The sequence below is a fragment of the Centroberyx affinis genome, unplaced genomic scaffold (assembly GCF_046629955.1).
Source record: "Centroberyx affinis isolate AG114_WGS23_722 - 3 ecotype Tasmania unplaced genomic scaffold, CSIRO-AGI_Caff_v1 ptg002023l_1, whole genome shotgun sequence".
Classification (NCBI taxonomy): Eukaryota; Metazoa; Chordata; class Actinopteri; order Beryciformes; family Berycidae; genus Centroberyx; species Centroberyx affinis.
In genome coordinates, this window is record NW_027280362.1 from 102,616 (window position 1) to 117,504 (window position 14,889).

The following is a 14,889-nucleotide window of genomic DNA, read 5'->3' on the forward strand; positions in this document are numbered from 1 at the left end:
GCAAAGAGAAAATAACAGGCTCACACTGAGACTGGTTGGCATTTCTTAAAACAACATAAATGTTCCTTTTCAGAACCATAAGTCCTGTTCGGACAGGAAGAAAATGGGCTGTTCCTTCCAGAATCCAAAAGAAATCAACAACAACGACTGTTGAAACTGTTGAAATGAGGATAATAAAATATTAGCCATGCTTCTCTGTTATTATTGCTCAGCATGGTGTTTAGCCAAAAGCAATTTACAGGCTGAGGCACATAGTATGGTTAGATGTTCCTGGAAGCAAGCGTCACTGTGCGCAAAGCCTGCTAATTGCTCCCAAGACAAACAGCAACTAAAAGTTCAACATGGCATCCAAAAGGACAAGAAAATTAGCATTAGACCATGGAGGAAACTCTACGTCTCACCTATAGACAACGTATAGGACTCTGTTCAAATGAAGGTCTGTGAGCTGTGTTAAATTAGCAAAAGCCTCCTCCAACATTTCCATGTTGGCCCATCTTCACTTTCTCAGACAAATATGAAATTGCGTGCTTGCTGGCAACCAGAAAGTAGCGTGACAGGTGCCAAATCATCTGCAAATAAGTTGAAACCCGGAGAAGTCTCTCTGGAATTAGACTAGAACTAATAGACCGCCTACCAGTGCACTGAAAAACACTAATAGAGGGGGTAATAGAGGGCTTCAGCAGAAGTAACGCACAATTTCTTTGCTGCTGTTGACTGAGGACTGACCATTTCACTACTAATACATTGGATTTACTGTGTGTTTAGATCATGAAAGCTTGTTAGTTAGCTATAGCCATCCAGCACATCCGGTCAGACACCCATCACTGTCTTATAGTTGCATGTTAAAAACATTAATTGCTTTGTCCGCTGGCTGGTTAGTTAGCTAACAAAGCCAAAAACCAACTGGTTGCTAACTGAGCTGACTCTTCTCAAGCTACAAGAGACAAGGGCTAAAGACAAGACAGTTCACTGTGTCACAGTATTATTCTGGTACTATTCACTTTCACTGTGAACGTTCTGGTCGTTATGTATTTAGCCATTATACATGAGACATTTAGACAATGGACCTTCATGATGACACCGGCTGTGGTTGCTGGGAGATTTGAGACGCAGCTGCAAAGCTTCTATTGAGGCCAAAATTAATGCTGGAGTCGAGGGGGAAAATCATCAGTATGGTCACTCCAGACGGGATTAATAATTACAATCACCCTACCTGGCACAGAGAAACTAACCCCATCTGAATAAAAAAAAACATTTCAACAACGAAGCCAATAACGTCAACATCACAAAGTTAAATACGGCAAAAAGTTCAGAGGAGACTGACGCATTGCCTGTAGTGAACCATTAATTAAAAAAAGGAAAAAAAGAGTGTGTGTTTCACAGTGTTTGATTTTAATGGAATCATCTGAGCGAGCATTCTGACTACACTATTTATCTGAAGTTGTTAGGCTGAATTGTAGATGACCCTGTGGCCTTACTAACACTTCAGATCACAGCATCTTTCATTCTGTGTGTGTGTGTGTGTGTGTGTGTGTTGCCCCTGGGGGCTGGCCCCACAGCTTGTCAATGCCAATACAGATTGCTTGACCCTCGTGCCAACCGAACAGTCACATGGCACCTTGCTACAGGGTCTTTGAGGCTAATAGAGTGTTTGCCTCGGAGCATATGTCTATGCATGAAATGAGTGTGGCCATGCATGTTAATATCTATGTTCGGTTTGTGTGCAGCAGCTAGATACTAACAGCCCAGAAATAGAAATGTACGTCAAGGAGCTATCTCCAGTCCTTTGCTCAGCGTGGGCAGTATTGAGCCAGGCCATCTTAAATGTCATCCTATTTGGTGTTATTTCACTCCGCTGTAGTCAATTCTCCATCGTCGTCAATAAAAAGCACCTACGGAACATAAGGAACAAGAGCTCTACTTTGGTATAGGGCATTAGGGAGCTGATTATTAAATTGCCTAGGACAAAGTTTAAAGCTTGGATGACTTATCAAAGCTCTCTGAAGTGTGATTCATTGGGCAGGCATCTTTGTTGCCTTACTCTGTCATCCCTAGCAAAAAAATCACTGTAATATTCCTTTAATATTCCTGTAGGGGCTTATAGTGTGCCTGCGCTACCCTGTAGTGAGTCTATAGTAACCTTATCATATTTTATGGCATTTATTATGTTCTATGGTATCTCTTTCAAATTCTCAAAGTATTCCTAAAGGGACTAACTCTAGTAATGTGTGTTATATCCTTCTACTACATTTATTGCTCTAGCTCTTTTTTGTAAGGGATGATCAGTTATTTTGGCAGATGTCTGCTGCAGACCTAATAATTCAATAGTGGCACGCAGACAAACCGTTAGCAAAGGAAAACAGGGACAAGCAAACAAGCAAATGGGTCCAAAAGTCTTCTAGAATCGATGAAAAACTCCTTTGCTTGAAGTACCTTGTCTATTTTGTTTAATCAGTCCTTGCGAAAACAGAGATGCCCTCTGACACTCAATTAAAAATAAATGAACCATTGTTTGCCACGGCTCACTGCGGGCTAAAGCTTTTGGGAAAGAAACGCAAGGCGCCTGGTGTACATACTGCACAAACACTTAAAAGTTACAAGCTAAGCGACTGATAATATCGTGTTCTCAGTCGTCAACCTTACTTCAAGATGTTTGAAGTTAATTTTCTTACTGTACTAGCAGATCATTTTGCTGGTCTCAATAAATTTCACTTAATGCTAAACCTGTCATTTTTTGCAGTGCAAAGTTCTCAGCTGATAGCATTGTTTTAAATCGAGCAGACAGGCTGAATAAATCAGAAGGAACAGAGCCTGCTCTGACACAACGCAATCTCATTACAAAATTGCCGTGTCTATCAGCCGATAATAGAATTTTCAATGTGCAGTGTCTCATCATTCTACGTGGCAAAATGACTGTGACTCAGTGCCACTATCTCTTCCTCCATATATGTATACTGTGTATATATATATATATATATATATACATCACTCTTTCTCTCTCCCTCTCTCTTTTTGTCTCTGTTTTGTAATGAGGCATGTCCCATTACCGTACCTGTCTTTCAGTATTGCTATACTCTGACTATTCAATTAGACAGTGCCTAAGGTGCCTCACTAATGGTCCTACTCATGCATGCTCTATACTGTATGTGTTGGCCGTCAAACATCGCCAAGATAGGCTGGCAGCTATCTCAAGACATGACATGAGGAATACCTTTAGGACCTGCCTCGCATGAGAGGTGGAGAGCAGCCTATATTCTGGCAGCATTTCTGTTAAGGAGCACTTCTGCATTCTAGTGAGAGTTAAAAGGCTATCTCGAAGCTCAGATCAGAGAGGACATTAACAACACACCCAACGGGGGTCTTCATCTGCCAGCTATCTGGCAAGACAAATGTCTAGTCCCATGGCTCAGTGCTCTGTGACGGTACAAATCTTCATCTGAACAGTTTAAACTAGAGAGGCCAGGTTGATGAATCCTACACTGGAGCCAAGTGACGCCCAGAGGCTTCAGGCATGCCCAGCATTGTAGCATTAATGTCTGAATCCACTGCAGTCTAATAGCCTAAATGTTCAGAAACCATATGCTACAACTGCAAATATGTCAGTCGCTCTGAACATCCAGGAAAGTTGATTTGAACGGGAATGATTCAAGTTCTGTGGCTCCAGTGCTACTCTTGCACACCTGCTTCAAGTAAGGTGTCATGAGAATGTGTGGCCCTTACTAAAAGTTGCAGGACAGGGGGTCCTTGATGATTGGATTGAGAAAAACTGCACTGCATGTAAAAAGTCTATGTACATGTATCGTAGACGACTTGTTTGACTTTCAAAACAAGGCCAAGTTCACAATGGCTGCGTCCACTGCTTGGTCCAATTGATGGGCATCGATATTTACGTGCGGCATGTGGTCGTACATCAGGTAAATTCTGGGTGCTTAGCAACTTAACGCTGCCTACCCTGGTTTGAGTGAGATATCTGGCAACCAATAAAATTTAAAGCTCAAACGTTGAGTGAATTCTGCTTAGAGCACGTTGTTCAGCTCTGTCTCAGGTCACCTTCCAGCTACAGCTGGATGAGAGGTCTAGCTCACCATTATTATGGTGACCAACCCTCTCTTTACGTTAACTGTTAAACTTCTCCCATACCCGCTATTTCTCTCCGCCTCCTTCTTCTTTAAGCTTCTTCCCCCTCCCTCCCCAACGCCTCTCTCAGCGACCTGCCACAGGCTGGGTTTGTTTTGCTGGGCTACGGCAAACAGAGATGAGACACAGAGAGGTTGCCATATCTTATCAGATCAGACAATGCTCACGCTTCACAGCCATCAGTGCTGAGAGGGATGAGAGGGTCCTTCAAGCATTCTCCAGCCATCCAAAAATACGCCTCACTGAAATCTTAAAACCCACCAGCTTGCCAGTAGAAAAGCAATAGACAGTGGCGGCATCAGGAAGCCAAGGCTGGGAATGAACAGCCAATTAAGGCTTTGCTCCCCATCTGTAAGCTCCAATAATTTGGTATGACTGAATTTATTTTGTCATTAAGGCCTTTGTTGTGACAAAAAAGGCAGTAATCCATACTGACTGTTGGCAAGGCAAGCCTCAGCAAGACGTCTGAGCGATTTTCAGACAGCTTCACTGAAGACAACACACAGCCCAGTGATCACAGCCCTGCCTGACTTTCCCAGAAAACACTGTTTTGTGGTCCTTGCTTTTGTGATGCTGCACACAAGCTGGGGAAATGGTGATGGGCTCCCTCAAACAGATTTAGACCCAAGCCCAAGCCTTCAGCGCTGGACCCAAGACATCAGGATCCAGCGCTGAAGGCCACTTTTCATCTCTGTGACAAGGACGCCTGGGCTGTAAACATGGATGGACACAAGCAGCCATGGTACAACTGGTACTGCTGGCACCGAGATCTGAGCCTCCACTTAAAATGATTCATCAGCACACCAGGGACTGAATCCATTCATCACAGAGAATGTGTGATGTCAATACAAAAAGCACGTCACACAGCCTAACCCAGAAACACTCATCCTCCATAGTGCTATCCTTCATTTCTCCCTCTGTCCCTCTTGAATCCCACCATGCCCTTCTAAAAAAAGATGTGCTGTTTTCAACATCAAGTGTCTAGTAAGGGACAACACTTCTTGTATCACTTTTCAAGACTGGAGGTGATCATCAAATCCAAAAAAAAACAATCCAATTGTCTTGCAGAGAACAAACATTTCAAGAATGCAAGGAGAGAGAACATCTTTACAGTTTGAGATGAACTGAAGAACAGTGAACATCTTTACAGGTGGAGATGACTGTGTTCTTGAGGTAGCATCATCATTTAAAGGTGCCACTTGAAGCATTTTAACAGCATTAAATCATCATTCATTTTGAGACATTAGTATAACTACTGTAAACAAACAAGTCATCAGGTCAGATTTGGTAGGAAATTTACTGGATTGCTTTACAGCACAAAACAGTGAGGGGTTTATGGGAAATATGGTCTTAAACGCTGTCATGGTGGACACAAGAACGGAGAAGAATACATATTGAGAAAGACCTAACATGCTTATAGCAGCACAACATGTGTCCCACATCTTTAAAACCTGTTACAAAGTAAAACAAAATTTTTGTGTACGTAATACAGCAAAGCAACCTAATTTCAATCGGGAGAGCAAGGGACACCAGTACATACTGATGCTAATACAAAACCATCCACAGAGTAAATAAAAGGAACAAGAAAACACACAAGAAAGCTGGTAAGAAGTAAAACTTCTCCAGATGTAGCCAGGTCAGTATGTAGGATGGGTCAGAGTGAGTTATGAGATTGCCGCTAGGGAGTGTGTGGTGTGTAAGCGTGCTAAGGTGGGGATGCTGTCAGCGCGCGTGTGTGTGTGCGCGTCAGCCGAGTTTGTCTTTGGGGTCGCTCCGCGGACCTTGTGTTGAGTCTCATCATCATCACTGACGCCAAGGGGAGAAACTAAACTTATCACAGATGAGGCTTGAAGACAGTTCCTTAAAGAAAAATCCACTCACCAGTGGTTTGTGGGAGTTTGTGTGTGTGTGTGTGTGTGTGTGTGTGTAGAGAGAGAGAGACAGACGGAGAGAGCGAAGGGAGAGTTGTAGATGGGTTCTGAGATGGGTTTTCAGTTGCCTTTATCAGGCCTGCTGCTATGCACAGATAAGACAGGAATGCTGCTTATGAAGGAAATCAGGTGAGACGCTCCTCCTGGAGAACAAAACAAGCTGAAAGGAACAGAGCGGAACACCATGTTTCTGACTTTTAAACATTTACTCTTTTACTTCTACTTCAGTAGGTTTGGAAGTACTTACTACTGTTACTTGAAGTGGTAATCTGTGAGATTCTTGTGTGTTTTTTGTATGTCTTTGGTACTAAGCGGAGGTGTTTCTGCACTGCACAGAGCACTGTGACGTCTTTTTTCGTGGATTCTCTGTTGATGCGGTTTGAGTTTCTGTAGGTGGCGCTCTTTTCTTTGTCTGTTCAGCCATGGCGGCTATCACTTCTCTTGCTAACTACCCAGTACTCTCTGGAGTCTTTTCCAATTTTGTTCTACGTTGAAATTGTTTAACACTTAAAAACACCCCCTTAATGCTGGCATCTTCTTGTTCAGTACAAAATCAGCTACAGCTGTATCTTATGCAGTGTTGGGGGTTAGGTTGTTAGAGTAATCAGATTACTTTTTTGTGGTAACGACTAACTTAACGTGTTAGTTTTTCAATATATATCGTATACATCAGATACAATAACTGCAACTCCAGGGGGTTAATATCATGTCATTAACTTGGCAGTTGCCCAATATGGTACTCCACCCTCAATTTTTTTTTTTTTTTCATACTGTGTTTATTATATCATACATAATGAATTCATTATAATGCACTTATGATGCCTTGTAATGCCTTATGAGCACCAACTCAAGTAAAGAACTGAAAAATGAACCAGAAAAAACTATTGGTATTGATACCCAGCTGATCAGTGAGGTGTCGTCTGCGAATTATTCGGCGAATACGGATCACGTCATCTTTTCTCTAGTTCTGGAAGAACTAACGCACACAGAAGAAGATCCATGGTAGGTAAATGGCTGACTGCAATGAAGATGAGATATGCTGTTGTTGTTGTGTGATAGTCTCCAGGTACATCTCACACTTTCATAGCCGCTGAGCTATCTCTTACGCACACACACGCACAACCACCCACCGACACACACACACACACACACACACACACACAATCCTTACTCCTTATGATACAAAAACAAGGCTTGCTCTTGCATTCCTAAGCAGGATTAACTCTGTTTTTCCATTATTCACACATTTACATCTATGGCTGTTTTCCACTACCATAGGCTGGAGTAAAAATAAAACCGCAACAAACATGAAATGCAATTATTTTGATGGAATAACAAGGCATTGTATTTGCATTATCATCATAAAAAGCACACTGCATTTGGATCTAATCACAAATGCATTTTCATCAGCATACAGCAGACCACACACGGTTATTTTGGTCTGCTTCTATCCCTTTTCTATTCCAGGGGAAGATAAGAAATCATTTGCACATATTAGGTTTGGATGGCACATACTGTACAGATCACAAGGAAAATAAGATCTGGAACCACATCCAGGGTCTAAAAAACCCCCTCATCATCTGATTATTTTGATGCATATTGTAGGTTTATTAGGCCCTTGTGTTTCTTTGACACAAGGCGCCGTTGATTTATAGGCTTGCTTTTATGTAATAGTTCTCGATCTTGCCCACTTTTAACATTGTGCTGTTTCTTATGTCTTTTATCTTGTTTTATTCCACATATTTTTCTTGAGCCTATTTTGTTTCTCGTTTTATCTCCTGCTTTTATATATTTTACTCTTCTTGTTTCCATGCATTCCTGCAAAACACTTTTTGAACTGATTTTAGATAAGTGCTACATAAATACATTTTATTGTTATTATTTCATGATGCAAGCTGTCACATTTTGGACACGATTTTGTGCGTCTGTCACCTTTTCTCTTCCTTCAACCCGCTGTCTGTCTAATATTTACATATTTTTTATTTTAACCTTTATTTATCCAGGGAGCTTTGACTGAGCAAGCATGCTCTTTTCCATTCATGCAGTTCCACACATTCACCAGCACAGTATTGCACTGTCGGCCAGTGAGCAGCTTCATTGGAGCAGTTGGGGGTTCAGTGCCTTGCTCATGGGCACATCAACAGCAGTTGTTGAGAGAGGGAAGAGTGTCACTTTTCCCAATTTTTCCCAGTCGGTCCTGGGATTTGAACCTGCAGTCTTCCAGTCATGAACCCGCTGCTCTAACCCTTAGGCTAAATAAGTTGAACACAAGATAAAAATCACCTGCTTCGCTTGACATTGCGCTGCAGTGAGAGAGAGCGGGAGAGAGAGAGCGAGACAGTACCTGGGCTTCGGGGAGGGAGACGTCCACGATGACCGGCTGGCCGTGAGGCTCCCCGTTCTCCAGCCTGGAGTAGACCAGCTGGTAGCCCCTGATCTGGCCGTGCTGCTTCACAGACAGAGGAGGCTTCCAGCTCACCCTGAGGGCCGTGGAGTTCAGGGCGTCGGCCTCCACCTTCCTGGGAGGAGCTCCAGGCACTGCAGCAGACACAGCAGGAGCACAGGCTGAGTTACACTTGCAGTCTTAACGCAGTGTGATTTTCAGTTTTCAGGTTGTTGCTTTTTTTTCTTTTTTACCTGGATTTGGTTCTATTCTCTGTGTAACTCAAGGACTACCCACCATATGATGGATATGATGCAGTTTGATTGATTTCATATTTATTTCATATCCATTGTAGAATAATTGATCACTACACTAGTTGTCTATGGGAGACCCCTAACCTGAACTGATTCTAAATGCTGTTTCAGAGGCTCTTCCACCCTGACAAGAATACAATTATGGGGCGAAATACTTCTCTGGAAGTTCTTTTTCACAGTCATCACAACATATTGGTTATCGGCCGGTTCAATCCAACAGTTTTGTTATCACTATCAGCCTTTAAAAAAAACCCATATCGGCCAAACCCTGCTGTGTAGTTCAACAGGTAAGTAAAGCTGCCAGGGTTAGGGGTTCTATCTTCCCACTGGGGCTACACATACTAAAACCGTATGAACGCCACTAAAACCACTACGCTACTACAAGGTGTTTTGGATAAAAGGGTCAACCAAAAGGCAGATGTTTTGTTCTGTTAAGGCCTGCTTTCACTTCTAAAACCGAAATCGCTCCTCTACCCCGATCTGATAAACAACATCAAAGTTTTCAAATTCTCCTGTCCTGATGAGATAGTTGCAGGCCTGGAGAAGTTCAAAGGTAATGTGAAGGTTGCTGGCTACCTTTGAAGGTTACGCACATCAAAGCTTGTCATGTGGAGCCCCCAGAGGATGCTGGGAGGCTGGTTTAGTGCCTGCACTTTCTACTTTGTGGAATATTGAAATGGGCGTGTGAAGATTCTTCTAGAATGCTTGGTCAGCTTCCAGGGGAGTTGCAAATGAATACAAATTTGACTTCAATAAAAATGAGAAGACTTTGTCTGGATATTAGTGAAATTTGAGATAGCAGAGGAGAGGGAAGGAAGCGTTAAAGGTTAAAATGCCCTGCATTAAGAGATTAATACACAGATAGAGAAGTGTTAGTAGCTCCAGTAAAAAACACCATCCAGCACTGCAAGGAGGCAAAAGCTTCATAACTCGGTGTCAGCACTATGCACTTTGCTCTAATTGGAATTATTTAACCTCATATATCCGCAAGCTTCCGCAATCAAGCATCAACCTTTGGGTTAGCAAAACGTCGATAAAACTCCTGTGTTAACAGCAAAACACAAAGCCTCAGCCTGTGTAGGGTGGAAGAGGAACAAAAGAACCATGTAATACACACAACAGAATCCCGTAGCAGACAAAACACATCTTTGAAGTTAGTCTACTGGCATTGATTGAAATAAGTACTAGTCTATTTTTTTTGATAGCAAGCTGCAAAATGAATATTTTGGTCAGGGATAAACTGAAAATGAAGCATATACATGTCTCATTACAGAGGGAGTGTTAACATGCTGAAAGAGACATGCTTTCAGTACTTTTGGATAGGATGTTTAGAGTGTCCATTGGCCTACAGGTCTGTATTGGACAACCGCACACCCAGGCAAGCAAGACATAAGTAGCTCGTTAGTGAGGCAATTGATGAGATTTTGGTCAGAATCGATTGTTATGATGGAAAATAATGGGAAAATAGGTTCCAGGTAAAAAATGGCCAGAGCTGAGCTGGACCACCTAACCTCTTGTGTTCTTCTGTCTGACAGCATGATGCCAGATCATCTATGTCTTTTTGGAAAGGTACCCTTGTCTTTGACGTGGTGGTAATGTTAGGTTTCACTTTATTTTCAAGCAAAGCTATAATGCATGGCCTTATCTTAGCAGGAGAGCTGGATTCAAACATGGTGTAATAATGCCTACTGGAATGTGAAACTGTGTGATACCAAATGTAGAAGTCTGAGGTTTAAATACTCTATACTTGGTTTAGACTTTTGGAGCCGTTTTCCTGACTGACAGCATGAAGCCAGATCATCTATCTGTCGGTGTTGGGGCTTCTCAGTAGTAGCTGTCAACTACTTCAGGCAGCCACTAATTGTCTCCTCTATATCTCTCTCACCACGTCCTGTGTGCTTCTCTGTCTGGCTGTTCTGTCTGCTTACCTCCGATCAGAGGAAACCTTAGCCCGAACCGCCTCAAGCTGTTACGGTCATTCACTTGCATTTACTTGCATGTTGAGTCCGAACAAAACCCATTCAAAACCTCGAAGGAAATGTTGACCACATACTGTGTGACAAGAATAGGCTGGTGGAAGATGGGTTCTAATATGATGAAGTTCACCATTCACCCTACTGCGCAACGGCTGTTCTCCACGTCTTTGTGGTTTGCTTCATCCACGGATCATTTATTTTGAAATTTGGTCTTGGTGTGCTAGAAGTCACATGGACGCAGAGAAGAGTCTATCTGTAGCCTGCAGACTCCCTAAAAGACACGCCCCCCCACAAGGTACTCAGTACAAGACACGCAATACAGGTGAAAAACAAACTACCATACTATTTCCTATGAAAAAGATTATCTTTCAACTTATTATTTACCAGCCTATACCACATTATTAAAGTTAATCAATAAAGCATTTCAGAAAAATAACTAAATCATATTTTTTCTTTAGGCCTGTAGCCTCAGCCCTTTTTTTTGTTGGTTAAATGAATTGAATGATATCTGAAATTGCATGTCATTGGTGAATTAGTTTGCTAACCACATAGCATAGCATCAGAGTCGATTGATTGCTACTTAGCGACGTTATAGCATAGAATCGAAGGTGTATTGATAGCTAGTTAGCTACTTAACCAGCTACTAAACAATAAACAGCCTAAAGGCAAGGTTGTTCACAAAGTGGAATTTATTGTAGAAACCATGGTAGCTATCTTCTAGTGATCTTCTCTGCCACGAGTTTGAAATGCCCGCCCACCGAGAAGATTAACATCACATCCTTTTTCGACGTGATGAGGGAGCGTGTCTTGTACTGACATAGCAGCGAGGGGGCGTGTCTTGCACTGACGTGTTGTCAAGGGGACATCTTATACTGATGAACCATGTGGGGGCGTGTCTGCAGGGTGCAGATAGACCTACTTGTGGATGCAGAGAACAACGCTTGCACAGCAGGGTTAATGGTGGACTTCAAAGTGGGGTTTTAACGACACAATCTTTTGGGTGTCAATTTTCCACATCTATCTGTATATCCTCAATGATCAGATCCTGTCTTCAATCAGAACAGAACAGAAATGGTTCACATGGGGCTCCACATTTTTGGTCCAGTACCATTCAGCACCCACGTCGACTTGACTGAAGCTGTTTTCCTTTCCTTTTGCACTTTTCCTAGAATCCGACACGTGAAGGCAATTAAGTTCACATCATGAGCTTGTTGGCTCAGGGCAGCAAGGAAATGACTGAGCAGTAATTTGATAGAGATCCCTGAAAAAAACGTACAGGTCAAAATCCCAGTTTATGTGTTGAAGGGTCCAAATTGGAGGCAAGTAGATCTAGCAGAAACCAGGTACAGCAGATTATTGCAGCTCCCTGCCCATACTATCAAGGGCACTGATAGCTCTGGCAAAATGCAGAATCTCAGTAATTATTAAGTCAGGAGTTGGCTTCATTTCAGTTTATTAAAACAAATTAATAGTCAGCCAGCAGCCTTCAAGGCCCAGCACGCCTTAAGCGAGGTGTCAGAGAGCAAAATGAGAACGTGGTGTGATAGGAAGGCACCAGAGCTGCTCCTGATGTGGGGGCTGGAAAGGAGAATTAGTGGGGAGACTGCGGAGAAAGCTGTTGCACTTTGTGCGGAGAATGGACAGATGCTGGAGAAATCCAGTGAGCGACGAGAGCTCAAAGTCAAATGGGGTGCAGAGAGATGGAAAGAGATGAAAAGAGTGTGAGATTAAAATTCAGCGGGTGTGCAGGAGAAAATGTGTTGGGAGAGGCAGAGGGAGAGAGGGGGAGAAATCGAGATAGAGAGAGAAGGACGGGAAGGAGAATATGTAGGGAGGGTTAGCGCTGTGGAGTGGGAGAGGAAACTGAACACTATTTAGACTTGTCTCCATAATGACACAATTATTGGGCTTCACCCATAAAACAGGGTTGCCCAAAAAAGCACATCCTGGGAGATCAGTCAATTTCAATCAGTCGAGGCAACTCAATAAAGAGAGAGCACAAAGGATCTGCTTTTTTTGGAACTAAAGTAATAACTCCCAACACACACACACATCGTCTCTCCGTCGTTCTCTCATGCTTAGAATACAGACGCAGACAACTCAAACACAATAACAGCACGAGGGAATCAAATTAATCCAGACATTGGGAAGACTAACATAATTAAGAGGGAAAGGAAGGGAAGGAATCAGGAAGATGTCAAGGGCAGAGACAGAGTTCATTTGTAAGTAGTCGCAGCGGCTGGAGCCAATCACAAGCCAGCAGCGAGCTTGAACGGAAGAGGGGCCGCGCACCATGCTGCTGTGCTTTTTAAGCCCCTCCGACAATGTCCGGGACTTACGCACTGATACTTTGATTTTCTCCATTGGCTCAAGAAAAGAGCCCATTACTCTTCGGGCTCATTGGTCATGATACGGCCCATTGTGTCTTAAAGAAAGAAGTGGATCTTTTAGGATTTGGTCTTAAAGCTATGGACACTAGGTGTACTGTGCTGTGCTGTGCTGTGCTGTGTTTCTGAGTTGTCTTCAGTGATAAAAAGTGTGCGCTATGTATGGCAGAGCTTCCCTCTGGACTGAATCATAGTGGCCATTTAGCTAGCGCCTCAGACCTGCTATCTGACTGAGGAGACCGAGCGTGTCATATCGCCACTCAGGCAATTCTCCAGGCACCTTAGCCTGGCAAGCCGGCGACCCAGCAGGCTACAGCGATGTCATCACGCTGAGCCAAAGACAGACGGATTGATAGAGAGAGGCAGGCAGAGAGAGAGAGACAGCGGGGATCAGAGGCAGCTGCGGTACACAGCAGCCAGCACGGTCTCACAGAATTGCGTGAAATGAGCATACACTTTGAAATGCAGATTACGTGTTGTGGTCACGAATAATGGGAAGATTACATTCCTCCACCACAAAGGGATTATGTGACAATTGCATGAATTAGACTCAGCATTTTCACATGTTTGTCACATGGAAAGGTTAGTGAATGGTTAAGTCTAGGCAAATAAAACAACTTTGATTAAAGACAGGCAACTAAAACAACATCAGTTGAGGTTAGGGTCAATGAATCTGTTCTGTCTTGGCAATGACACCGACGGTAATTTGTAATTAGTTTACTATAAGGTTTTAGGTGTTTTCACAGTAAATCTTTACTGATAAAAGTATCAACTCCTAAACTTATTTTGGGGATGGGACTGGATCGGACCGTCGGTCTAGACCGTCTTCAACCACTGCTGTGTAGATAAGCAAATAATGTTAATAATGTTAGAGCTAATTTTGTTGGGTAACTTTAAAGCAATATTCCACTTAGTTTTAACATGGGGAAAACCAGAATATAAACTAATCACCAAGATCGGATGCAGCTGGACAAGTTTATAGTGTTCAGATTTTTACTTCCCATTCATTTGAATGAGGCCAGAAAATAGACTTGATTCCCCGATTAGGGTTTAGGCTAGGGTTAGGTTTTGCTGCTGAAACTATTTGGTTAAGGTTAGGGTCCAGCTTTGGTCATGGTTTAAATAATAATAAACTTTTTGCTAAAAATGAAACCTTCACCCTCAGTAGAAAACTTGTCATGGGTTGTGAATTGAACCCAGAGCTGAAGGTAAATGTGTCCGCCCTCCCTAACCTCCACACCCTCACTTTCCACCTCGCTGTTTCGATGTCAAACTCCGGCCTGTTTCTAGTGGTGTCTCCTCCACCTAATCCTTTCCTGGTGGGGAAACATATTTCTCTCACGTTATTTGCATTTCAATTCATCGTGCTCGTTTCAGCAGCAGAAGAGCAGGAGTGTTACTACTGGGAGGGATACTATTTCCAGACTGGTTCCAGTCAGCCCATCAACATACCATCCTCCTTGGTTCTGATGCGGGCGGCAGGGCTCTCTGGGCCAGGCCCTACGTCAGTATGCGCCCTCACCCACACCGCATACTCAGTCCATTTCTCCAGATCCTCCAGCACGTAGCTGCTGGCGTCGGCGCCGATCCCTGACACTTGGTGGCGCTCCATGTCCTCCCCTGTCAGTGCCTGGTAGGCTAGGGAGTAGCGCACTATGTCCCCGTGGCGGCTGCCTGCGGGGGGCGCCACCCAACTCACCTTGATGCTGGTGGAGCTGAGGCTCAGCAAGCGCACCTCCTGGGGAGGGGCTGAAGGGGCTG

At 43.3% G+C, this 14,889-nt stretch overlaps 1 protein-coding gene across 2 annotated transcripts in view; it reads right to left on the reverse strand.

Moving 5' to 3' along the window:
- ptprfa (protein tyrosine phosphatase receptor type Fa) overlaps positions 1-14,889 on the reverse strand; it is a 205,681-nt gene that overhangs the window by 73,828 nt on the left and 116,964 nt on the right. For both annotated transcript variants that reach the window (XM_071531031.1, XM_071531030.1), the window contains exons 11-12: positions 14,581-14,886; positions 8,413-8,606 (exon numbers count right to left, since the gene is read on the reverse strand). In XM_071531031.1, the coding sequence (XP_071387132.1) occupies positions 8,413-8,606; positions 14,581-14,886 (500 nt within the window). The remainder of the gene's footprint in view (positions 1-8,412; positions 8,607-14,580; positions 14,887-14,889) is intronic.